This window comes from Crocodylus siamensis, chromosome 1 (genome assembly GCF_052110815.1).
Source record: "Crocodylus siamensis isolate JL-2025a chromosome 1, ASM5211081v1, whole genome shotgun sequence".
Lineage (NCBI taxonomy): Eukaryota > Metazoa > Chordata > Crocodylia > Crocodylidae > Crocodylus > Crocodylus siamensis.
Window position 1 is genome coordinate 426108767 of NC_143395.1, and position 26850 is coordinate 426135616.

The 26850-nt window shown below is 44.6% G+C and overlaps 1 protein-coding gene across 1 annotated transcript in view; it reads right to left on the reverse strand.

The window, feature by feature from the left end:
- The window catches only part of RAB10 (RAB10, member RAS oncogene family), a 90908-nt gene that overhangs the window by 22790 nt on the left and 41268 nt on the right, over positions 1-26850 (reverse strand). The window contains exon 2 of the mRNA XM_090031185.1: positions 15954-16014. Within this exon, the coding sequence (XP_089887311.1) occupies positions 15954-16014 (61 nt within the window). The remainder of the gene's footprint in view (positions 1-15953; positions 16015-26850) is intronic.

Here is a 26850-nt window from a genome sequence, read left to right on the forward strand (position 1 = left end):
CTCTCTCTCTTTCTCTCTCTCCCCCCTATAATAAGGTCATTAAGGGTATAGGATCACAGATGGCATCCTGGCAGAGCACTTAGTTGGTCACCCCAAATAGAGGGAGCCAGAAGTGGCCAGTAACATTCAAATCCTGACAGCAGCTGATTGAGTCCACAAGTTATAAAAAAAATTAGGCATAAAATTTGGTGAAGTTTCAGAACAGTGAAAGTCTTGAGTGACTTTTCAGGTATGGGGGGCAGAAACCTTATTACCTCTACAAACAGACTGACTGGCTTCGGGTGTCATTACCTGCAGTACGGGGGACTGAGTTAGTAAACCATCGCATGTAGCGTCAAATAAAAATAGTACTCATTTACAAGCACCACACTCAAAACAGGGCTGTACCAATATTCAATTTTCTCTCTTCTAGTTTCTTACTCTTGCCTACTGCAGATTTTTGCAGTGAGATAATTGCACTAATGGCATCACAGGAACAGCAGAAGTTTTGACAGTTTCTAGTTAGATGGGAACACTGGAGGTATTTTGGAACTGTGATGAGTTTTAGCTTTTCTTTCTAAAGGATATGCTGTTGGTCAACCACACAGTACAGGCTGGAGGATTCAAGTGACAAGCAAGGTTCAATGGTTTGTATTATGTAGATGCTGTATAAGATTAAATCTATTTTGCCTAAAGCTATGCAAATACTGGATGCTTTGAAAAACTGGTCAGGAGTGAAATAGTTAAGGATGTTAATTAAAGGTTAACAAAAAGGTACCACCCCACTGAGATGGATCACACCTTTGTAAGCAGCTCTTTGCAGCTGGGTTGGCACCACCACACTAGCTAGGTGCAAGCTACATTAAAAGTCATAACTGCATCTGAATCCTAATTAAGGAACTACATCGATTCCTACATCTGTTTCCTTAAACAGAGCCCAGGTTATTTGTGCAGCCCCAAGGCCTAGAAATCAAGATGCTTTGATTCTGGAGCACAAATGCTGAAACAAGCAATAGCAAATTTATACTTGTGTGCAAAAGGAAAGTTTTAGCACACTCAGAAAAATCGAGTAGTTTTTAAAATGCCAATGTCAGCAAACAAAATTTGACTGGAAGTGGAAAAAGACATTGGGGCCAGCTCTTATTCCAAATTTTAAGCACTAGAGTCTACTTAAGCACCCAAGTGTGACCCTACTCCACTTGAAATAAGATCCAGTCCCCAAGAAACCACTAATTGGACCTACTTTGGTAATCAACCATCATCTTCGCCTCAAGATTAAGTTGTAAAAGGCAGTGAGGAGGAGGAAAACCCACTCATCTCCTTTAGGGACTCAAGCTGGGCACAACAGGACCACACTTAAGGCATCACATGCCTGCAATATGTGACACATGGAACAGGACCTGGCTCTCGGGGGTCAATGTTGTTGCTCAAGTGCCCACAAAAGCAGCAGGCAAACAGGAAAAAAAAAAAAAGGAACACTGGGCATGTCTACAGGAGATGCTAACTGCGCAGTAGCCTAATAATACTGTACAGTAGCATGGCATGGCCAGTCCTGATATGCTACTGCACGGTATTATTAGGCTACTGCACAGCAGCGTCACTAAAAAGGCATTTGCCAGTGTTACTACACAGTAACTCTGATTATTGTGCATTTATTTAGTACTAGATTATACAAGTATTAAATTAAATGCAATGAACGTGTAGATACTCCCACTAAAAAACAGATTTCACCTTTATGAATTTAATGCTTTTAAGCAAAGAAACAAAAAACCAACCAAAAAAACTGTAATATCAATGCTTTTATACTAGCAGCCTGTGTACTATAAAGCCGTCACGCATGATCACTGCTACAAAGTGCTGAATAAATCTTCCTGCATTATACTTCGCTCATTTATCTTCCTCAGAAAAGAATTTTTTGGCGTCTCATGTTCTCTTAGGTTTTAACCATTAAAGCCGCCAACTTTTTAGCATTCATTGCACCAGCCACTGCACTAGCATAAGCCTGACTGAAGGCATGCAATTCCTCATCCACGTCTGTCTCAAGAACTGGAAGACTGCACCGAGTTTCCCCAAATGTACAGAGCCTACTTCCCAACTCATTCAGCTGCAACCTCTTGAGCTTTATCCCTACCTGGGAGACCTTCCATTACTGACTTGCCAAAACATTAGCACTCCCCAAAAAAACAAGTTGCATGAAAACTGAGGAAGTGAGAGATTCACAAAAACAAGTTAACACCAGTCTTCAGGTGTTCCTTACGTGATGTCAATCTGTGCAAAGTTCAGCACGCAGTTTGGAGTACACTTACGTCCTGATGTGCAAGCAGTTACTTTCCAGTTCTTTGCTTCTCCAAGGCTATAATTAAGGTACAACTGGGTACAATCACATGGCTACATGTGACATTGCAGGTGGAAATTAGGATTAAACCACTACACTTGTAACGAGTGAAAATAATGCTCTTCTAAAAAGGCTAGCTCATTTACCCACTGTGCACCAACCCTCATTCCATCTATAATCCAACTGCTCTATACGCCTAATTAACACCTTTCAGTTATTTCTTGAATCACTTGGCCCCCCATGGCCACTCACTGCATTCCAGAGTTTCTAAGCATCAGGTTAGCTTACTCTTCACTTACTGAGTTAAGAAGTAGAATGGCAATGGGGTGGGAGCTAACACTAATTTTTCCATTACCTAGAGTTTGTCAAGTCTCTGCACCAGAGACAGGAAGCAGAAATTCCTTTAGTTAAAGGGGCAAGCTCTGCACCTGCTTCTTGTGTTGGAAATGGGAGTAGGACTGGCTGCTTCCAGTCCAGTCCTCTGCTGCTCTCTTACAAGCACTTTTGGCCCCACTATTCACACTGGAAGACCAGGTAACTTCTAGTTTTCAGACTTAAACTCTATTATTGGGTTTTGTACCAATATTGTCTTATGACTAACAGCCTTTCTGACCCCCCCCCCACCTTCCCAAGACTTGACCCTGGATGGACTGGATGGATTTGGACCCCCTTTTACTGCCTCATTTTGCTATACTAAAGCAGCCAAGCTTTTTCAGTTCCCCTTAACAAGTGTCCTGTACAATAGCAAAAACACCTCTCCCGCTCCAGGGCACCCTAAATTTCACATTTGCCTTTTTCGCAGCCACAAACAGCTAGGTCAGTCACAGAATGACTAATACAACTACGTCCTTCTCCACCCAGTTGCAGCCAACATGCTCTCAAACTCAAAACAGAAATTCCTGGGGCTCCTAATCTCTACTGACAATGGCTGTTCAGCAAATTATTAGCACACAAAGCACGTGGCACAACCTTTTGCATGCGCTGGCTCTAGCACAAACCTGCTCAGAAGCATGCAGTCCCTTATCTAAATCTGCCTCAAATATAGGAAGGTTGCAACCAGTCTCCCAATACATGTACACACTACTTGCCAGCCACACACATTTACAACAGTCACTGCAAAATGTCACACAGTCAAGCTACCCCAGTGATGCAGAGCCATAGATATGATTATTAATATTCATGAGTGTGAAATGTAGGTAGTGTCTGAACTACCATCTCTACAAAGCGGTCGAAATGTACAGAGCAAAAGAACTTTGACCAAAGGAGTCTAGAAACAACCACTGAGAACTGAAGGTATTTGGAAGAGACTTACTACAGCTAGAAGAGATATCAGATGTCAGTGGACATAGTTCAAGATTTTTGATTTGGTGCAATCAAAAGGAAAAAAAGATCAAGGGGTTGTTATTCACATTCTGTCACTTTGCTTCAAACTCATGTTTTGGGACCAGTTTTTAACCACTGATCAACTATTCCTATCCTATGTTGATTATCAAATGAGGTTTTGCAACCCTTGTGAATGTATTCCTTCCTTATTTAAACATTTTAAATTTCCAGCTCAAGCTTACAGGTCTAAAGGAGACGTGTGCTCAGTTGTCACACTAGAGAAGAGTGGAAGTGGAGGGCTGACAAGTTTGTTCTTGCATCAGTGATAAAAGCAGTTGGAGGCAAAAAGTTGTCCCATGCTGAAAACAATGAGACCCCAGTTTCTAACTAGAGTCTTCCAGGCTACCATAGAGAAAATGAAGAATTTTGCCAAGTTTTTTTAAAAAGGACCTGCACTTCTGTTGCAGAAAAGCAAGAATTCAGGAACCCCAGTGCTGATCAGATCTGGGGTCCAATTAATCTAACAGTGCTTCAGAAATAGGTGCAAAAGTTCTACAATAAATCCACTGCCCCTCTCTACCCTTCCTGTCAAATGACTGGATTATCTGGCCTTGGGGAAGAGCTCATCTGGCTTGCAAGCGTGGAGGTTGTAAGTTTGATTTTATCATGGTTGTGAAGGATCCCACCAGGGAGGCTTGCAAAACTACTTAATTGAACTACTTAATTTTGGAGCCTGACAATTTTATAAAAGGAATAATAATGACAAAAAAAAATCACCAGCAACACAAGAGACTAGACTCAAGGAAGGACCCAGGAATATATTTTTCTATGATGCATTCCTCTCCAAGTAAAACCTAGATAGTGGCTGTAAGCATAGATACTAGACATCCTACTTCAGGTTAACACTGACCATTATAACTCTACATTCATGTAAGTACTTAATTTCTTCTTAAATAACCCTTTCTGCAGCAACATTCGCTAACCAGCTTAATAGAAATTACAACCTAGAGAACACCTGATATGTATTCCAACCTCCTGCAACACAGGCTGTTTACATTTCACCTGATACCCTGCATCAGGCAAGATTTTAGTTTGGCCAACTTTTTCAGTCCCCAAACTAAAATACATACCACAGGTAGAAAGAATGGATCAAAATCACCAGTGGCAGGGAATCAATCAAGTAAAACATGCCCAGACAGTACCAGCAGATAAACTACCCCAGCCTGTACAGAAAGACATTCCCCAGGCCAAGGGCAATTTCCACTGGAGGAAAAACTGCTTCATAAGCCTACACCCTGCTTCAGCCTGGTCCTGAGCATATGGGCAAGATGCAGCCAACCTCTCAAAAATGATGCTCTACCACCTCGGAGCACCGTTCCACTCCAGTTAACGTTGTGCACTCAACCACAGGCAACCGGATATTCAAAGTGTTTCTCAACCTGTGGGTCGCGACCCAGAAGCAGTCTGCAATATATGAAAGGATCACAAATGAACTCTAAAAATGGATCAACAAGCTTTAAAAATGGAGTCTCCTTTAAAGGAGGAAAACATGCGAAACCGTAGCTTTTCCCTTGCAGACTAAGAAAACACTTAACCTACTACACCAACATTTTGGTCTTAACCCCCCCCCCTCCCCCCCAAGTGTCCCCCACACACTCCCTCTGCCCCACATTCTGGGAAGCTAGGGTCAGGACTGGCAATCCATCGCTTACAAATGGGTCCTAGTACAAAAAAAGTTGAGAACCACTGTTTTTGAGGATGGTCACAAACCAGCCCCCCCACTCCATGTCTACCTACCCACAAGCACCCAGCCCCCCCGCCGAAGCATGACACTTGATTACAGGCATCTTAGTGAAGAGTTGCCCCCCCTGGTATGAGCATACCAACAGCAATGCAAACAATGCATGAGGGAGGAGACGAACAAGGGACTGATCACCTTAACTCCTGCCCCCTTGTACACACAGGTCTCAAAGAATTTCTCCCAGGAGCTAGGTCAAAGCATGCATCTTTGAGGCAGGTCTTCAACGTCACCTTCAGGATTCCAAGCACAGGCCACTATCCCTCAGGCCTGCCGTTCCAAAGACCTTCCTCCACAAACCCGTGCTGAACTGCACCGCATGTTTTACTAGAACCGCAAGAGCTTATTTCTTGTCATCAGCTCTGATTCTGGTCACTTTGTAGCCTCACTGAATATCCACATATTCATACAAAACCAAATAGAAACCTGTAATTTGGATCCTCTGTGTTGTTTGTTACTTCATGTGATTTAAACATTAGACAAGTAAGGGGAACATCAATCATTTGAGCCACCCAAATCTCCTAATTCACCCATGCTGTGTGTGTTGATTCCATACAAGATGACACCACCGGACATAGCTGCACTATTTACCACCCTATTCCTGGGATAATTTAAAACAGTTTGACTTAAACTGCAGCTGCAAACTGACATCATCCAGGGACCTTCCCCAGCAGATGTGTCAATTTAACAAGATTCAAAAGGGACTGCACATGTAACTAGCTCTCTATAGGTAAAGGGATAACAGTAACAGTCTGGAGGGGATACCAAGCCTTTTGTTTCAGGGTCTAAGCTTTGCTGGTGTTGTAGATTAAAGTGTTTTAATAAAAAAAAAAAAAAAAAAAAAAAAAAAAATGCACACATACTTGGCCTTAAAAACACAAGAGAGTAATCAGACCTACCAATCCACCTTGGGGCTTCATTATACTTGTCCCTCATAAAGAGAGCAGTCGTGTCAGAAGTATGCACGCTAACACAGGCCTTTAAAACGAAAGTCTCTCTTAAAACAAGCGCCCTTCAAAGAAAACGTCTCATCTCATGAACTCCACCTAATCACAGGTGTGTGGCCTGTGTTCATACAACCAGAAGATTGCAAGGAACCTCAAGGCCCATCCAGTTAACTCCCTCCACAGACAGCAAGCAGATGTGCTGGTCCTAAATCCTAAGCTAGCCTCTCTATAATACCTCCAATAAAGGCAATTCCACAGGTTCCCCAGGTAGCTTGTTCTATTGCTTAACTACTTAACAGTTAGCAAGTTTTCCCTCAGATATGATAAATCAGCTTTGCAGTAGTTCAAACCCATTGCTTCAATATTCTATCCTCTTCAGCAAGGGTGAAAGTCTTTTCCTTTATGGCATCCTTACAAATATTTGAAGATCAGTTATGTCCCTCCCTGCTCCCTCTCCTTTTTCCAAACTGACAAACACACCTAGTTTCCTCATGTGTTGTGCCTTCCAAGGCATTTATCTTCATCACTCCTCTTTGTAGCTTTTCTAAACTCCTTAAAATACAGATACCATGTTCTAGATATGGACCTACTAAAATGGTGCTATCGCCTCCCATCTCCTGAATACAATCGTTCCATCAGTGCGATGCTGCTGCATACCAAGTTTGCGATCCACAAAAAAAAAACAAAAACCCCAACCCCAGATACTGGTCTGGAAAGCTTCTGCTCTTTTCTAGTCGTGACTCGTCTGCAAGTTTATTCAATATATTCTCGATCCTCTGAATCCAGTGTTTCATAAATGTGAAACAGCACTGGACCCACAACGTGTAAAAATTTACTTTAGTAACTTTTAAGAATTTGATGTCAAACATCTGAGCAGTCGGTAGCCTCTGGGACCTTTCTCCTCTTTTTTTCAAAAACAGACGCTTCTAAAAACCTGGGCCCATTCTCCAGATGTCTGAGGTCTTGCCCATCTGCTACACAGTTTCAAGTATTTGTTCAGTGCCCCCGGGGTGACTGTCAGCCCCTAGTCTACTAAGTTAAATTCAAAGTTTAGTCAAAAGGTACGGATGCAAACTTTTCCCTTTGTTTGCATCCATTGTGCTAGCCTGCGCAGCAAAGCAAGGGTATATGCTTTCAGACTTCCCTCTGAAGACTGAAACCAAGCGAGTATGCAACACCTGTGTTCTCTTTGAATCTTCTGTGAATTACTCACTTCCTTGAGCAGTGGACCCAACATCTTCCCCATTCCCTCACTTATGACATGTACAGACTACCCACAAGTTAGAAAATAATTGACTGGATCATGCCTAATGGGTAGAAGTCAGTGGCTCAATGTCTAGTTGGGAGGAGGTATCAAGTGGGGTTCCCCAGGGTCTTCTTAATCTTAATCTTCATTAACAGATTTGGACAATAGGGTTGAGTGAACGCTTAACAAATCTGTGGATGACATCAAGTTGGGTGGAGTTGCAGGAACTCTGGAGGGCAAGACGAGGATCCAGAATGACCTGAACAGACTGGGAAAGTGGTCTGCAATGAATCACACTGCATTCAACACAGACAATTGCAAAGTCCTGTACTTGGGAGAAAATAACTGCATGCACAGAGTAGTGAATGACTGGCTATGGTGCAGTAGCAGACCATAAAAGCCAACAGCGTGCTCTTGTTGCAAAAAAAGAAAAGAGCCACGGCATACTAGGCTGCATTAACAGGAAGGCCTCTTGCAAATCAAGGGAAGAGATCCTTCCGCTCTATTCAACGCTGGGGAAACTTCACCTGGAGTCCTGTGTCCAGTTTTGGACGCTACACTTCAAGTAGGATGTGGACTAGAAGAACGGTGGGTCAAGCATTAGAACAGGCAGCCTAGAGAAGTCTCCATCCCTGGACAAGTTCCAGAGCAGGCTGAATACACATGATGGGAATGGTTTAGTCAAGGATGATCCTCCTGTGAGCAAGGGGCTGGACTAGAGGACCTCATTAGGTCCCCACCAGCCCTACTTCTTGATCCTATGATCTGCAGAACTCTTTGCTATCCTTAACATCTTACCAATTGTAACTTGTTTTACACTACTGTAGAAACAGTCAGGAAAGCAAGTCCTCATTATTCCTTTAAATACTCCTTAATGACACCCCTTCCTTTTAATGTTTACACATTTGGTTTTCAGATGGCCACACAAGGAGTTTCTTAGCTATTAGTCTTGCAGTTCTTACTTCTCCTTGAGACAGCTTGATGTTGAGCCTCTAGTTCTCTCTGTATAAGTGCCAGATCTTACAAACCTCTTCCTTTCAATTTGTCTGCCTGTTGGCTCTTCCTGGTTATTTCTCCAAGGCGATAGCGTTTTGCCTGTTTGAAGTATAGTGTCCTTGCTTTGATGTTTGCACACTTTTCTTCCATGATCACAACGATTTTGTTCACCTGTCTGATAGAGGGGCACTGATACATCGGTGCCCCTCTGGACTGCATCAGAAATCAGCCTGACATGGCTGATAATTTGGCCAATAAATGCTTATGCATGCACACAGCCAGAGCACAGCACACAGACAGTGAGGAGCACAGCCCAGCATCTTGAAAAGCTGCCTGCAGCTGGTAAATCTGTTGTGGCAGAAGGGGCATGGGGAGGCAGATCAAGGCCCCAGTGGTGAGCAAGGGAATGGGACTGGGGTAGAGGACAGGACGGAGCCACAGCTCATCCGGGGGGAGTGTGGGAAGGGGGGGCAATTCCTACCACTGCATGTACCCTAGGAGGACACTGGGTATGCCCCCAGATCTGTGCAGGACAGGGTGGGGGGGTTGGGCTGGGGCTGTGCTCAGGGCGGGCAGTGGCACTGGGAGGAGGGCTATGGCAAGATTTGGGGTGGCAAAGCACCCCCCCAGTGCCACCGCTGGCCCCAAGCACAGCCCTGGCACCAGCCCCGGCTGGCAGCTGCAGCCTGCCCTGCCCCGCTCCACGCAGATCCAGGGGTAGACGTCTCCTCTGCTCTCCCAGGGTGTGTGCAGTGACGGGAGCCACCCCCCTTCCCAGGCCCAGCCTGATCAGCACTTGCCTCAGCCCCACTCTTCCTTCACTGCAGGGGCCTTGATCTGCCCCTTCCCTACTCTTTTGCTTCCCGCTCCAGAATATCAAAACTGGTCTCATCCAACTCCTCTTCTTGATATAATGAAACACCAGACACTCAAGTCTGCTGGTCATTTCCTTTTTGATGCCTGTGCCCACACATATGTGTCACTCATTTCTCCCTATCTGTTCTTCTGGAAAAAGCTATACCCCCTCAGTGCTAATAATCCTACTATAGAAAATACTCCACTTAATGAGTCATGTTACTTTTCTTTCTTTCATGTATAGGCTTCCCTCCCCTGAAAAGGCTTTGGGCAGCTTACAACAAAAATGAGATAAAATTATAAAAACAAATCAAATAAATAATTCCAAACAATAACCCTACACACTATAACTTTACGCTTGCTCCTCATACTATTTGCATTGTTATGCAGACATTGAAGATTCATTGCAGACCTATTTTTCCTCTTGCAACTTGAATCCTATTAAGGCTTCCCATGTTTTCTCCAGAACCTTCCCCCTAGATCTTAACTGTGCACTGACAAGGTGTTTGTGTCACCAGCATCCACAATTAGATGTATGCCCCTATCCCTCTTGGAAGAAAATCCTGGAGCACACTAACCTCCTCCTCCTTGGGTCCAATGGTCTTGTTGATGCCATGCAACCCCTTCATTATTTCACTATGCTATGGTACTTCCTTCCAGGGGTAACTCCTCACCTAAATCTTGACTACAGTACCGGTATACAAGGTGGGTGCCTGTAGACATGCCAGGAGGCTGCTCTGATGTGCTGTAATTACAGAGCACCAGAACAAACTCGACTGAGTCTTCTGGACTGTAGTAATTACTACATTCCAACCAGCCTCCACATCTCGTGCATCAGTGTCCCCATGCTTCGAAATGGCGGGAGAGGTACTTTAACAAAAGCTCACCGAACCAGCTTTAGTTAGTGTCCCTGCTGCCATATTGAAGCATGGGGATGCTGATACACAAGATACTCCAAGGGCTGCTCTAATTAAAGCACCTCCCCCTCCCCACCCCTGGATCACATGTAAAAATGCCCGATGATACTACATATAAAAAAAAAAAGGCAATTCATAAGTATTGCCTACTAGCCCACCTTTCCAATTTAATCAACTGCCGAATGATTAAAAAGATTGGCCTTCCCTTCATTGAGAGCATCTCAAGCCTGCATTAGACAGCGGGCTTCCTTTCCACAATGCAAGTCCAGCTACAGCTTGGTTTACACCGTTTTTGTACTGATGCAATTGTTTTGTTTGGGGTGTGATGTTTTTACCACTCAAGTTATACTAATGCAAGCCCTGGTATGAGCACAGGGTTGCATTGGTATGGTAAGCTTTATGTTTAGAAAGCTTAGTCTGGCTCCAATGAAAACAGGCTTTGCAACTACTTCAGTGACAGCAAAGTGTAATTCTGGAAATAGGTAACATCAGAAAGTACCAGATAAGTTTAAAATGCAGGCGGCAAATAGATGTGTTACACAAAAGTAATTCTCTAAACTAAGTATACTGCAGAACTAGCCACCAGAAAAAAATCAGAATTGGTGGAAGAGACCAAACTGAAAAGAAACTCCTTTTACAAAACTCAGAACTCTACAAAGTCCCAAGCAAAGCATGGCTTTTTCATCACCGTGTATCACAGGAATTCAATCCGTTCCTATGCTTTAATTAATTATGATAGAATAAAATCATGAAGGGTGTGGACCTTCAAGAGCTTATGCTTTAATTACTTTTCCCTTTGAGTCATGTTTCAAGGTAGAGTGCAACTGTGTGTTTGTATAGGACAGTTGGGCCTCAACCCTAGTCATGAACTTGAGGTGCCACTCATTGCGGTAATCTTATTCCTATTTAAATTTCACACATACTGACCAAGCCACCGAAGTTCAGTAAGGTGTTATGCAATCAAGTTAGTGTGCTAAGTACAAAGTTATACGCAAAGTCTATTGCAAGACAGCTTCAACACACAGTGTACCTAGAGAAATGCAACAATTTGTAATAACTTCCTAAAAAGAGTGGATGTTGATCAGGCCTGATGGGATGAACTCAAGAGAAGTGGCAAATTGAGCTATCTAAACTTTAACAAAAGTCACACCAGGAAGCACTTCTGCCATAAGAAGTGCCGTACTTGGTCAGACCAATGGTCCATCTAGCCTAGTAAACCATCTCTGACAGGGCAGAAATGGATGCTATAAAGGGAGAGCAATGAACCTAAAGTGATCTATCCCCTATTCAATACCCTTCCTGGCACCCACCATTTATTGGATTAAAGATGCCAGTGGAAATGTCTCCAACCACTCTGTTCAATTGCCATTAATAGAGCAACACTCCATGAATTTATCCAGTTTTTTTTTTAACCTGTCTGCGCTCTGTGCCTCCACCACTTCCTGTGGCAGTGAATTCACAAGTTAACTACAACTACTTTCTTTTGTTAGGTTTAAACCTACCACCTACTCATCTCAGGCGGGTGCCCCCTAGTTCTAGTATTCTGGGACTTAGTGAACAACAGCTCCTTGGTCACTTAATCCACACCCTTCATGATTTTATAGACCTCTATAATATCCAGCCTCCCAGCCATCTCCTTTCCAAACTGAGCAGTCCTAGCCTTTTTAGTTTCTCCTGGTACAGGGAGCTGCACTGCGGCCCAGATGGATGGGGAGCAGCAATAACAGTTGTGGAAGTAGTTTCCAGCCCTTCAACCACAGCGCAGCACCCATATCACCACTGCTTCTCCCAGCCCCTAATCCTTAGTTGTGGTCCAGGTATAGTTTCCACACAGAACGGAGCTGTACTGGGATCCAGGTCCCTTGTCCCAGGGCAGCTCCCCTCTGACTGTAAGCTGTGCCTACCCCGCAGCAGGCCTTGGCATGAGAAGGGAAGGAGGCAGGGTGGGGCTCAGGAAAAGTAAAGCAGCAGCAGTGGCATGGGTGCAGCTTCCAGCCCCAGTGCCGGTGCAGCTCCTCACTGCTCAGCCCCAGTGCAAGAAAAGCCCTGAGGCTCTGTAAGCTGCATCTGACCTGTGGGCCATGTGTTGCTGTCCACTGCTCTAAACTATTAAGTAACACTGCTTTGAGTCTCATACAGCTTTTTCTTTTCCATATAGCTATACCCTCCCACATTTAGTTTACCTTAAAGATTTCTTCCTTATGCTTGGTCTAAATTTTCCCTTGAAACGACTATCTTCCCACTACTTTATTATACCCATCTCATTGTGATCATTGGTAGTGGTGCCTCTGGAGGGAACAGTTAACGTATAGGGTTTGGTATCTACTTTAGAACTGGATATGCAGCTCACATTTTAGACAGGTTTTGGTGGTAGCCAAACTATCACAACCCATCTGGGGAGGCTGCTTTCCATTATGCTCTTTTCTTTTGGTCAATGCTCTTCCAGGAGCTGAGATTTTGGTGCTCTGCACTATACTCCCTGCAAGGTATCATTAAGTGTCCAGATATGAATCAGTTCAGAGCTTTCCTGTGGGACTACCACTGTTACCTGTCAGGGCTGCATACAGAGTTCAGGTCTTAACTGCACTGAAATATTACAAACCCACATCTAGTTTACACTTCGCTGTTTCTAGGTTCTCTCTCATCACCATTCTACAGGGGTCTCCTTTCCTAATGAGTACACTTCAGGGGAAATCCAGAACATACCAGCTAGCATCTTCATAATTTGCTTTTTGTTGCCTGTTCTTCAAATTTCAGTAGGTCAAGTTAGTATTTCAGTTCACATCATCTGCAAAACTGAAGGAAGTCTTTACTTCTCCTACATTAAAAGTGCTCATTATAGCAGGACCCAGACGATCCTTGCTAGATTTCTTCTTTTAGAGAGATATTTTCTGCATCTGCTTGTTTAACAGCTCCTAAAGCCATGTGATAATGCTACTGCCAAAACCAGCAGTTTAGCTTTGTTTTTAGTATGAAGATGCTAGTATCTAATTCAGTGAATTAGAGGCAATTTCGCCACCCACCAGGTTGAAACTCTCCCCTTTAGAGGAGGAAAAAAATACACTATTATTTAATGCCACTGACCCAATTATCTTTCAGATGCATTAAAAAAGGTGTTCTTACAAGATAGAAACACAAAGAAGCACCCTACGTTCACAGGTAGGAAGCAATGCTCAGATACTGTATACATTAATGAACAAGGTCAACTATTTAGGCCATTTTACTGCATCGGGATGAATGTCTAGATATGGGAGAACTTGAGAAGACTTCTTTCAGGCTAGCCTCCAGGCAGTGTGGCAACAAAGATGCTGCGAGTACCAACTTCACACATTGCTATGACATGTCCAGCAATCTTGAGAGCAGGTCTCATTAATTCTTTTCACTCATCTAAGGTAAACTGCAATATAAGAGTTTATACCTGCAAACTCCAGTACAAAGATGGTCAGGTTTCCACAGCAGACGACAGTGATTAGCATCCATGCTAAACAAGGGCTTTGTCGCGGAGGCCGCAAGATAAAAACAGGAACAGAAACAAGAACAGGGATGTAGAGATAAGGCATGGAGTTTACCTTCAGCTGGAGAATCAAGTTCTCCTTCAGTGAAGGCTTTACTACAAGTGTGGGAAGTAAGCAGAGTGGTAATCTGAACGCAGGAGCTGGGAATGCTCCCTCTCCTAGCTGGACCTAGCTACAAGAAGGGAGTGTCAACAAGATGACCCAGGGAAGGGTGCTGTGTGGTTATCAGGAACCTCCACCCATTGTGTGAGCACTACTAAAACTGGACATACCAGCAGCCAGTAAGTCATTCCCAACAATGGTTTAAAAAGGCTCATGTTGGAGGCTGCAGGGTTGATGGCTGTAGCCATGTTGGTCTAGGAACATAGGCAGGCAAGGTTCTTTAGGCACATGTGGTATCTTTTATTATGCCAACCAAATAGTTGGAAAAAAGTTCTTTGCAAGCTTTCGGGCACAAACACCCTTCTTCAAGCATGGGAGAGACTGCTGGTGTTATAAGTTCTCCAGGGTAGAAGAAATGCATGTGCTGGAGGCTGAAGTACAAGCTCAACAGCCAATTAAAGAGAAAACGAATGCATCCCTTCACAGTAAGCTGTACTAATTATAGAATGCTTAGAAGTTATAGTTGCAAGTGCAGTGAAGCTGCAATGGGAGCGAGGCAGGGGAAACTCTGGACACACCCCGCCCACCCTCCCCTCTCAGTATCCATTCTCTGCCACTGTTGCCTGTGAAAGGCAGGTCTATTTGTTATAAATTGGCAGTGACCCTAGGCCCTCCAGGTACTACAAAACCACCAGCCCACCCTCCCATAGCTAGATGGAGGCTACTAGCATGTACAACTAATTCCACTGGACAATTCACAAGAAAAAACAGGAACAGGAGTGCTAGTTATAGGTTCATAACTAAGGTGCCAAGGGAAGACACTGAGCAGAGAACTCCAGGCTAGCATCCACCGTCCCATGAACCCATCTAAGAAGCCTGTGAAACTCTGCTTGGAGAGGTGCCCAGCTAAGATAAAGGAAGGAAAACAGCCCCACAGGTGCCTGGGTTCGCTCCAGACAGCACTTCCTTCCTCATCTGGTCGACTGATAGTTTGGCCAGGCCCAGGAGGAAGAGGTTGACAAGAAGGTCCTAGGACTTTTGGGGGCTGCAACTGGGATAGATACCAGTCCAAGTCAGCAAGCTGCAGTCCTAATGATAAGACATCGAGCATGCATCTCAGTAACACTGGTAAGACCTGCAACATTTGTCTTCTGCACTACCAAGAATTTTCAAGACTTCTATTTTGCCCAGTCAGCCTTACTTGTTCAATACACATTGACCAGAAAAGAGAGACTTATTTTCCATAAATTCATAGCTGATCACAGTGGTGTAGTGTGTTTTTCCTCAACGTGGGGAAAAGTTTTGGGACAACCCTTGTCTCCACACCTGGGTTAATCTATGAAGAATGTGTCCTGCCACGAAGGTCATGACCAAGGTGAAGCTGTCATCTATGATATCCCCAGTCAATCACCCCTCCCATCCTCTGTACTTACACCTCTGACCGACGAGGCATCTTGGTGACTTCTGGTTATTTAGAAATCATAACTTTAAATATATTCCCAAAGAAGCATGCACTAAGCAGTCACATCTTAAAACAGGCCACTGAAACGCTACACTATTTTTCCAGAGACAATCCCTGCAACTTTCACCAAAATTAAGGCCCTATTTTCTTCAAAATCAGAACAGCATGCCTTAGGGTCATACTGACAGTTACCAATTAAAACTTTAAAAAAAAACTTCATTTTTCCAGTTCCTAGCACTGCTGTCATTTAACAGAGGTAATTGTTAATCTTCATTACCAGTGGAAATACACAATGCATTCGTGGAATTAGACTGGTAGTGATCTCAACTTGGGTATTTTGCCTATAAGATTAATTCAGCATCATTCCCTATCCCTCCCATCTTTCTGAGATACTTCAAACAAGACATATTTTAGTGTTACTCAAATGGAGACCAATATGTAGTTTAGTTCAGCTAAACTACCATGGGATGTCACTTACCATATTTGTAGCTTGATCTTCTTTCCTTGTAATTCAACTGTTTTGATCTTGAAGTCTATTCCTAGGGGGAAGAAAGAAAGAAATGTCAGCCATGCTTTAAGAGTGGCGTGCCACATTTGTCAGAGCTGCCAGAGTTGTTGTACATAGAGAAGCAGTTTAACTGACAGGGTAATAAAGGAAATGGACAGTGGAGTCCTGTCTACATTAAAGACCTTAGCAGGAAAGCTAAATACAGAGCTAAATAAATAAGAACTTCCTTACTTTAGACAAGCCCTCTGTCTGTCAAACTTTTGACTACACAATGCCACCCCTCTGCAGTTTTCCAAGTGGCCTGCATGAAAAAAATTGAGAACTGGCTTATATTCTCTTGTGCTCGACTTTAAAAATGTAAAATATTCAGCTTCTTGTGTAAGAACTGAGGAGTTCAAGATACCAAACTTATCTCAACTGAAAGGGCAAAAGCTAAAGAATGGAAAGCTTTCAGCTAAAAGCAACTCGACATCATGCAGATGTTTAAAAAGATTTTCTAAAACCTTTCCATGGTTTAGTTTTCCCAATTGGTCTTCCAGAAGGCACTCTCTCAAGGCAACAGAAAGAGGACAAGACTTTCTCATTTGCTGATCACTTTTAAGGTAATCCACTTACGATCTTTAATTCTGCTTGCTCTCAATTGAACTACTACTTTATACCCATTTCTTTAACCAAAGATATGTGATAGTCTCTGGACACTGAAAAGCATTAGAAATATGGATCATTTGACTTCTGAAACTGCTGACACAAGTAACTGATGCAATGGCTATGTTACCACAAATACAGAGATATGGAAATCAAGTCATTTTACACCATTCCACTTTAGTCAGGGATTCATTGTTTGCACCAACACCACCCTTCCCATTTAAAAAAAGACAAGAGGTACATGACCGTATACAGGACACTGAGACCAAATTTAGATCCTTTCCGGCCTGTCAATCCAAATCTAAATTGGGGTGGATTTGATTTAAATCAAATAATTGAAAATCATGATTTAAATCATTGGTCAGGAAGCCTCAATTTAATTGTTTGCTACAAAAAGTGCATTCTTGTTGTTTGATACCCTCTATTCATTTTAACTTCTTGAAACTTTGTACTTTTAGAGAGGTAAGAGGTTGGCTGTGTGGACACAAACTTGCAGACACACAAGAGGGCTGGTGGGCAGGCAATCAAGCCTGTTATTGCTCATCTCCATATACTGCTGTTAACAAGGATGTTATCTCTGGAGACACAAATCCACAGTTTGAGAATGGAAACTAAGCATTACAGAGATGCTTCATGGGATCATCTAGACTAAGCACCAAGTCTTATTGGGTGCAGTGGTTTTCTTTTATCTTTACTAATCTATAGAGGAGCCTCTGAGAACCCCATAAGATTGGGCCCCTGATATAGTCCATGGCCTGTTGTGACCTATTTATAAATTTTTTTCTAAAAAAGTTAAATAAATATATAATTAGAAGTCTATTCCATGATGAGATCTTTGACCTTTAAACATATTTTAAATTAAAACCATCTTTATACAGATTTTTTTTTTTTAAAAAGAGCATCTTAAAATCATAAAATACAATTAAATACAAAAATCTGATTTAAATAAAAAAATCCATTTTTATCTACCCTGATCTAAAACAACTCCGGTATTAATTCTAATTCTCTCTCCCCCCACAGGTTCACAGAAATTTAGGACTGGAAGGGACCTCATGAGATCATCAGGTCCAGCCCCGCCTGCTCTGGACAGAAAAGACTGCTGGGGTCGAATAACCCCAGCAAGGTGTGCGTCCTACAAAAGTCAGTGATTGAGAGCCTGCTGACCTCATGTCACAGCTCTGCCTGCTTTGATAGAGGTCTTCTACCCAAGGCTCTACGCTAGGAAAGCAAGGCAGATACCAGCTTCAACATTAAAGATGGGAGCTGGATATAATTTCAGTAGGAACTGATTGAGTATTATGATCTAGAGATGAAGTTGCAGCAAAACTTGATATGGAGCTGCTGGGTGCTTACTAGTTAGGCTGGAAAATATGGAAGCATGGAATTATAAGAACTGGCTGAAGAGGAGACACATAGGGACCTACCAAATTCACGATATTCACAGAAAGTGCAAAAAGGCACAACATTGGCAGCAAGCCTAAGTGAGGGAAGAGAGCTGCTAAAAAGAAAAAGGGTGAGAAGCCCTGGCATCCTGAAGCATGTGGTGGGGGGGAAGAGGAAGACTTCTATGGTGGATTATGGCAGGACCCCCCAGTCCTCTGGCCAAGGACTTCATAGTCTTCGTAGACATTACGGCTGGAAGGGATCTCGGAAGATTGAGTCCGGCCCCCTGCCCGAGGAGCAGGAAGTCAGTTGGGGTCATAGGATCCCAGCAAGATAAGCATCCAAATTTCTCTTGAAGGCGTTCAATGTAGGTGCTTGAACCACCTCCAATGGCAGGCTGTTCCAGACCTTGGGGCTCAGACAGGAAAGAAATTCTTCCTTATGTCCAGCCTGAAACGGTCTTGCAGGAGTTTGGGACCATTCGACCTTGTCATCCCTTGGGGCGCTCTGGTGAACAGACGTTCCCCCAGATCCTGGTGGTCACCCTGATAAACTTATAGGTGGCCATCAGATCACCCCTGAGCCTACGCTTTTCCAGGCTAAAGAGCCCCACGGCTCTCAGCCTGTCGTCGTAACATCTGTTTTCCTGACCTCCGATCATGCACGTGGCTCTTCTCTGCACTCTCTCAAGCTTCTCCACATCCTTTTTGAATTGTGGAGCCCAAAACTGGATGCAGTACTCCAGCTGCGGCCTCACCAGAGCTGCAGCTGAAGCACTGCATTCAGTTGTGGGCTCCCCCAGGAGTCCTACCTCTCCCCAAAGATTGACAGATGGACATCTGTCAGTCTCCAGGGAACGGCAGGACTTCCGGGGCCCCTTGACCAATCAGAGGTGTGTGGGGAGGGCAGCTGGCCATGCTCCACCACAAAAGTGGCGTCCAATGCCATACTTGAACTACAAAATTGGAAGGCAGCGGCCCTAAATTTGGTAGGTCCATAATAATAGGTAGTACTCAAAAGGGGTATTTTTCAGGATTGAGAGAGGTTAGTGGAGTTCAGTCATGGTACCAATTACTTTCGTTAAATGACTTTGGCACAAATAGTGCTAAGGAAGTTTGCTGCCAATAAGGTTGGGAGGCCCTATCGATACAAAGAAGAACTGGGATAAACTGAAGGAGGCTGGAGCCTGGAGTAAAACAGGCTGGAAATAAGCAGTACAAAATGCATGGTTTAGCATTTGTGAACTGACAAGAATTTCCAGTCTGAGCTGCCAAATGATCAGTTGAAACAGCTGAAGAGAAAGAAGGGGGCACACTAGTCATTGTGTGATTAACTGTGAGTCAGTGATACAGCTGCAAGAACAGGTAAACACAATCCTTGGACATACCAGGCGTGGTACTTCCAGTAGAGATAGAAACATTAAGGTTACTGAACAAGGACCCGGTACAAACTTATTGGAAAACACCTCCACACACAAGAAAATAAAGTTCAAAATGGAGCATATGCAGAAAAGACAACTGGAACACCTAAAGAAACAGAAAGCTTATCATACAGGATTGGGGGGGAGAAAGAGAAGTCGCTGACCCAACAAAATGAAGGCTGAGAAGAGGTACAGCTGCTTTCTACAAAACACAGTGGAATGACCACCAGTGAAGAAAGGCTAAATGCTGGCACAAGAACAAATGAGTATGAACTGGCTATGGAATTTTAGACTTCAAATTAGAAGGTTTCTAAGCATCAGAGTGTAGTTCTGGAACAGTTTCCTAGAAGTACATGAACTAAATAATTTCTGCAGTAGCAGGGAACTGGACTCTGAACATAAGACTAGCAGGGAAACCACAAGGCAACAGCCTGAGCAATTAAAGTTGCCTCTGATAATTCTCAGTATTTCCTTCAGAAACAAACTTAGTGTCAACTGTCAAGTCTTGACCCGTGAAGACATTTGTGTTCCACTACAAGAGAAAAACCAGTAAAAGACACTCCTATAAAAACAGCCTAGGAAGTTGTTGGCCTTTTTTTGGGCAACAGGAACATGCTGTTGGCTTATACTTAGCTTATGATCCACCATAACTCCCGGGTCCTTCTCTGCAGCCTGGGCAGTCACACTCCAGAAGAACTGCTGATATTTACTAGTTCAGGTGAAAGGCTCCTATACAGTACAGGCCACTACACAAAGCCCTAAGAAATGCAGTTGTGAGAGCTCAGGTTTGGTAGGGGGTTTTTTTTTGGTAGAAAGGTGAATAATTGTAGATAAGCTCCAGGAAATCTGTTAGGTACATCCCACAGCCCCAGGAGGGAGAATTCCAAGTTTCCAAACTACAGATCGTTATCCAGGGACTGTGACAAATACTTTACAGTTCAAAAACTATTATTTTGCTCAAATCAGCATTAACTTTGGCTGAGTCATGTGTTGTCTTCACAGTTCATATATTTTCCTTACTCAAGAAATGTACGCAGTCAAGTTACCTTTCTGAGAAATTCAGTTCAGCAGGTAGGCAACACGCATCAGTTAAACCAAGAGACAGTTGGTCGGATGGATTCAAGTAAAAAAAATAGTAAATTTAAGATGCCTTTGAATTTAAAATGATGCCCCCATAATTTATACATTTTCTAGATATATAGTTTAATGTCCTATAATTTTCCAGGCACAGAATTTAATTTAGAGCATTACCTTAAAATTACACCCCCACGCACCCACAGCTACAACAGAGAAAGCAGTAGTAAGAGGACAGGTGGCTAAAGGGAGGGGGCAAGCAGCACCTCTGCTCCCCCGCCCCTTATTCTCCTTGGAGCCTGCCCCCCCTGCAGCCTCTGCCCCCTTCCTGTCAGACTCCACTCCTGTTCCACTCCCTCTCAGGGCACAGAGCACATGGTAGCATGCCCCCTGCCCGGCCGTGCAGCAGCATCCCAGAGCTGGTGCTGTGCCACTGGTGACTGGCTGGGCAGGGGCCAAAGTTTTCATGTACTCCAGATGTTACTGTACCCGACGGTAAAGGCAGGGGGCATAAGCTGCAGAGATCAGGCAGACAAGCAACTGCTGCTACAACTCTCACTGGCCCCGACTTGGGCTTGGGACTAGAATCAGAGCCCAGCAGCCACCTCCCCCCATCTTGTACTCAAATCCAAGACAAGGGGCATCTTTCCCCATGCTGAATTGGGGGGGGAGAGGACCTCATGTTTGACTCAAGTAAACATGGTAGCTGAGATTTCATTTGATATAGCTCTTAAGGGACTGTGTGCTAGAAAAGATCTGATCTTTCAAGCACCAATTTGGGAAGACATTAAACAAAAACAAGGGAAGCCTCGCACTTCAACACAGAGCAAAGTGGACTGAAAATTACTGAAGTCACCATGTTTTCTCTGGAGAGCTGATCATATCCTTTTTGCGGGCTTTTAAAGCCAACTGAAGACGACATCTGATGAAAGATGATGTTTTTCTAGCCTGCCTCTCCACTTGGAGAACTGCATTAATACCACTGCATGCCATGCTACCCTTGTTGCACACAAGCTTGAGCTGACATCTCATGCTGCACTCTGACAAAGGAACTTCTCACTCAGAATGTCATGCATGATCCAAAATAGCAGCCCACTTGAGATTTCAACAAGAGAAACAATGCTGAGGGTATTCCTTCAAACTGCCAGAACTACTTGTGCTTGAGATTATCATGACAAAGTAGCTTTGAATGCAGTGCTCCAGTTCCCTGCTGCAGTGAGAAGGTCGTTTGGCACAAGGTAGATTGTCCACACATCCCAGACATGTATGGCAGATGTGCCACACAAGTTGCAGACAGTCTGCCAAACACCAATTGCGTGGCTAAATACCATCCCACATTTGCAGAGGTGCTGAAGGTCTATGTTGTCAAAGAATCATAGAAGTCGGGTCGGAAGAGATCTTGTAGATCTTCAAGTCCAACCCCCTGCCTGGGCAAGAGAAAAAAACTGGACTCAAATGACTCCAGCTAGGTAGGCATCAAGCCTCTTCTTAAAGACCCCCACGGTAGGAGCCAGCACCACTTCTCTAGGAAGTTGGTTCCAGATCCTAGCCGCCCTGACTGTGAAGTAGTTCTTATGGATGTCTAATCTAAAACTCCTCTCCAACAACTTGTGGCCGTTATTCCTTGTTATACGAGGGGGCGCGAGGGGAAACAAGGTCTCTCCCAAACCCTTCTGGACCCCCCTAGTGAGTTTATAGACAGTCACCAGGTCCCCCCTCAACCTTCTCTTGTGAAGGCTGAACAGGTCCAGGTCCCCCAGTCTCTCATTGTAGGGTCTGCCCCGTTGTCCCCGGATCATGCAGGTGGCCTCCCCTGGACCCTCTCCATGTTGTCCACATCCCTCCTGAAGTGGGGCGCACAGAACTGGACGCAGGACTCCAGCTGTGGCCTGACCAGTGTCACATAGAGGGGGAGGATCACCTCCTTGGCCCTGCTAGAGATGCACCTGCGGATGCACAACAAGGTCCAGTTAGCCCTGCTGTGACCTCGCATTGTTGGCTCATGTTCATCTTCGAGTTAATAATGACTCCAAGTTCCCTTTCTGCCTCCGTGCTCTCAAGAAGGGAGCTTCCCATCTGCAAGTTTGCTGCTGACTACTACTGCCTAAGTGCAGCACCCTGCACTTGTCAGTACTGAAACGCTTCCTGTTTTTGTTAGCCTACCCCTGTAACTGATCCAGGTCTTGTTGCAGTCTTTCCCTCCCTACTAGCGTGCTTACCTCACCCCAAATTTTGGTATCATCAGCAAATTTAAACAGGTTGCTTTTCACCCCGTCCTCCAAATCGCTGATAAAGAGATTGAACAGCGCGGGCCCAAGGACCGAGCCCTGGGGGACTCCACTGCCCACCTCCCCCCAGGTCAAATATGACCCGTCCACCGCCACCCTCTGAGTGCGACCCTTCAGCCAACCTGCAATCCATCTGACGGTGTAGGCATCAATGCCACAATCGCCTAGTTTTTTTAATGAGGATGGGGTGGGAGACAGTGTCAAAGGCCTTGCTGAAGTCTAGAAAGACTATGTCCACGGTGACACCTGCATCCAAGGCTTTTGTGACCTGATCATAAAAGGCAATCAGGTTGGTCTGACATGACCTGCCCCTAATGAAACCGTGCTGGTTGCCCTTAAGCATCATCCTGAAGCCAGCCCATCGCAGATGTGCTCCTTGATGATCTTCTCAAAGAGTTTCCCTAGGATTGAGGTAAGACTGATGGGCCTATAGTTGCCCGGGTCCTCCCTTTTTTAAAGATGGGGACCATGTTGGCTATCTTCCAGTCATCTGGCACCTGGCCCGAGCACTCGTAAAGCCATGCCAAGGGCCCTGCAATAACCCCTGCTAGCCCCCTCAACACCCTGGGGAAATAAAATGTAAGTCCAGTTTTCATTTTAAGGGTTGAGCTCCAAAACATGTCCCAAAAGAACATAGTTTTAAGCTCTACCTCCCCTGGTTACTCAATTTGCCTAAGCAGAGAAATTACAAAATAGATTAATCTTGAGCAGCAGCCATTTCAAAGTGAAAAAACCTGAAACGCCTCATACTTTGGTTACATGGTAACATGAGACCACACCAAGCTATTCACTCTGGTAAGAATGCTGCATGAAGAGATTTCTCCTCTTTCTGTAAAGGAATGTACAGGCTAGCTCTCCAGCCTGTGGAGTTGCACCAAGAAATACAAAAATTCCACCCCTGTAAGGATGATTACCTATTTTTGTATGGCTTTTGTGCCAGATGGGCAGTGCTGAATTATTTCCCAACTTGTTGACTTGTCTCATCACATTATGCTTTTAAATGCTACCAGGCTTCAGCACCTGCGCTAGAATTTAAAATGGAGTACCATGCATTTTCCAGAATGCTTCACTTGCAGACACTGTTTATACCACGAGGACCAACATTTATAGCCTCGATATTTTACGCTGTGTCCAGTAACTTGTCCCAGACATTTAGAGAAGTCTAGGAAAAGCCAGGGAGCCAAAGGTTCCCTGTGGAAGACTGAACCATGTTGCAGCTAGAAAGAAATTCTTCCCCATATGCCTATGCGCCACGTACAAAGCACAGAAAGGGGGGTGCTTGGTAAAACAGGCAGCTAATTTAGGATTTATCCTTTCTACCGATTTCCATCAGAGCTCGGCAGCGAACACAGAATTCACTTCCTCATCAAGTTGTCTATTGAGTACATACTTAAGCAAACGTATCATGAACACAAATGTAGAGAGGAAATCTGAAGTGGAGATAACATCACCCTTAACAGGTATGATGCAAGGCACAAGTTGTCCATTCATTTTGGATACCCAACCAAGGACTTCTGAAATCAGGGCTCTAAAACTTTACGTAACACAGAGCCTTTATATAATCCAAATACAGCTCCCATTCACTTCTCTTACTAAGGTACAGTCGTCTCAAGGTCAGGCACCTGGTTGACTACCGACAAATGACAGCATACCTCACATTCAAGAAGCCATCTAAAAACATTTTTGATTAAGCAACTTGCCCAGCATGACAAAGCACTATACAGCAAAAGCAGGAATAGACTCTGGAGACAACAGCATTAGTCTCCCCTCCTCCCCCTCAGATCACAGTAATAAAATCACAGAAAATGAGGGCTGAAGGGACCTCGATGTCACATCTAGTCCAACTCCCTGCTCAAAGCAGGAGCAGCCCCAGCTACATCATCCCAGCCAAGGCTTTGTCTAGCTAGGTCTTAAACACTTCCAAGGATGGAGATCCCACCACCTTTCTGGGGAGCCTGTTCCAGTGCTCCACCACCCTCTTAGTGAGAAAGTTTTTCATAATATCCAACCTTAACTTCCCTGGTTGCAACTGGAGCCCATTGCTCCTTGTTCTGTCATCTGCCCCCACTGAGAACAGCCCAGCTCCATCTTCTTTGCAGCCCCCCTGCAGGGAGGTGAAGGCTGCTATCAAATCCCCCTCAGTCTGCTCTTCTCCAGACTCAATCAGCACGGTTCCCTCCGCCTCTCCTCACAAGTCATTGCCCTCTCCTGGACTCTTAACTTGTCCATACCCTTTCCATAGCAGAGGGTGCAAAACTGGACACAGGACTCCAGATGTGGCCTAAACAGTACAGAATAGAGGGGAAGAATCACTGTCCTTGATCTGCTGGCACCGCTCCTATCAATGCAGCCCAGGATGCCGGTAGCCTTCTTGGCAGCAAGGACACACTGCTGGCTCCTGTTCAGCTTCTTGTCCTGTCACCCCCAGGTCCTTGTCTGCAGAGCTGCTGCCCAGCCTGTCACCCCCAGCCTGCATTGGTGCACAGGATTGTTCCCTCCTAAGTGCAGGACTTTGCATTTGTCCTTGTTTAACATTATGAGATTTCTTTTGGTTCAATCCTCCAATGTGTCAAGGTCTCTCTAAAGACCATCAACATCCCTGTGAGAAGCTGTAATCTCCCCTCTATGTCCATCTTTAAAAATAAGTCTGGCACACAGAGTTTAGAATCCCAATTTGCCCAAATATCACTCAATCTGTGACTGAGCAGGAACTCAACCAGAGTCCTAAACTAGCTTTTCTAATTATCTTTACTTCTTTGTTGAAAGAAAATTCATTAAGACTGTGAGACACAAGAATAAGGTGTCTTACAGAAAGTTGCTTTATTTGCTGCGTAAGTCTGATTCATGTTCTGAGCCACATTTACCTAGGGCACTGTTGCAGAGGCAGTGTCTGGAAAAAGGTGTCTGTCTGATCATTTAATTAAAAGGGCATCAGAAACTAGACTTATTCTGACATCAACTACTAAGCCTGAAGCATCTAATGGCCAAAGTAATTTCAAATACAAAAAGTTAAACTGGCACATCTCCCCTTCCTACAACTAAGTTCAATCAGACAACTAAAAAGGAAAGCCTACAAAAGGACGGAGGACGGGATTCACCTCCAAGGAGGATTACTCCGTGCTGGTCCAGTCCTGCAGGGACCAAACCAGGAAAGCCAACGCTGCAACTGAACTCCAACTAGCTTCAGGCATCAAGGACAACAAAAAGTCCTTTTTCAGATATGTGGGGAGCCGGAGGAAAAGCAAGGGCAATGTTGGACCCCTGCTAAACCAGATGGGGCAACTGACAACTGACGCCCAGGAAAAAGCCAACCTATTAAATAGGTACTTTGCGTCAGTCTTTCATCAGTCCCACGGGACGCCCATGCCTGCTATGGGACAGGGAGATCCGGGTGATGGGGATCCCCTGCCCTCCATAAATGCTGACCTCGTGAAGGAACACCTTGAGAAGCTGGATACCTTCAAGTCAGCTGGCCCTGACAACCTGCACCCCAGGGTACTCAAGGAGCTGGCAAGCGTCACAGCCCAGCCCCTGGCACGGGTCTTTGAAAACTCCTGGTGCTCTGGTGTCGTGCCCGAAGACTGGAAGAAGGCCAATGTGGTGCCGATCTTCAAGAAAGGGAGGAGAGTGGATCCGGCTAACTATAGGCCCATCAGTCTGACTTCTATCCTGGGGAAGATCTTAGAAAAGTTTATTAAGGAGGCCATCCTTGAGGGACTGGCCCAGGCTAACATCCTAAGGGACAGCCAGCACGGGTTTGTTGTGGGTAGGTCTTGTTTGACCAATCTCATTTCCTTCTACGACCAGGTGACCTATCACCTGGACAAGGGAGAAGAGATTGATGTCATATATCTTGACTTAAAGCTTTTGATCTGGTATCCCATGATCACCTCTTGGCCAAACTGGCCGGTTGTGGCTTTGGCTCCACCACGATCCGCTGGCTGGGAAACTGGCTCCGTGGTCGGACCCAGAGGGTTGTGATTGATGGCAGTCACTCATCGTGGTGCCCTGTGACCAGCGGGGTCCCTCAAGGCTCTGTCAACATCTTCATTAATGA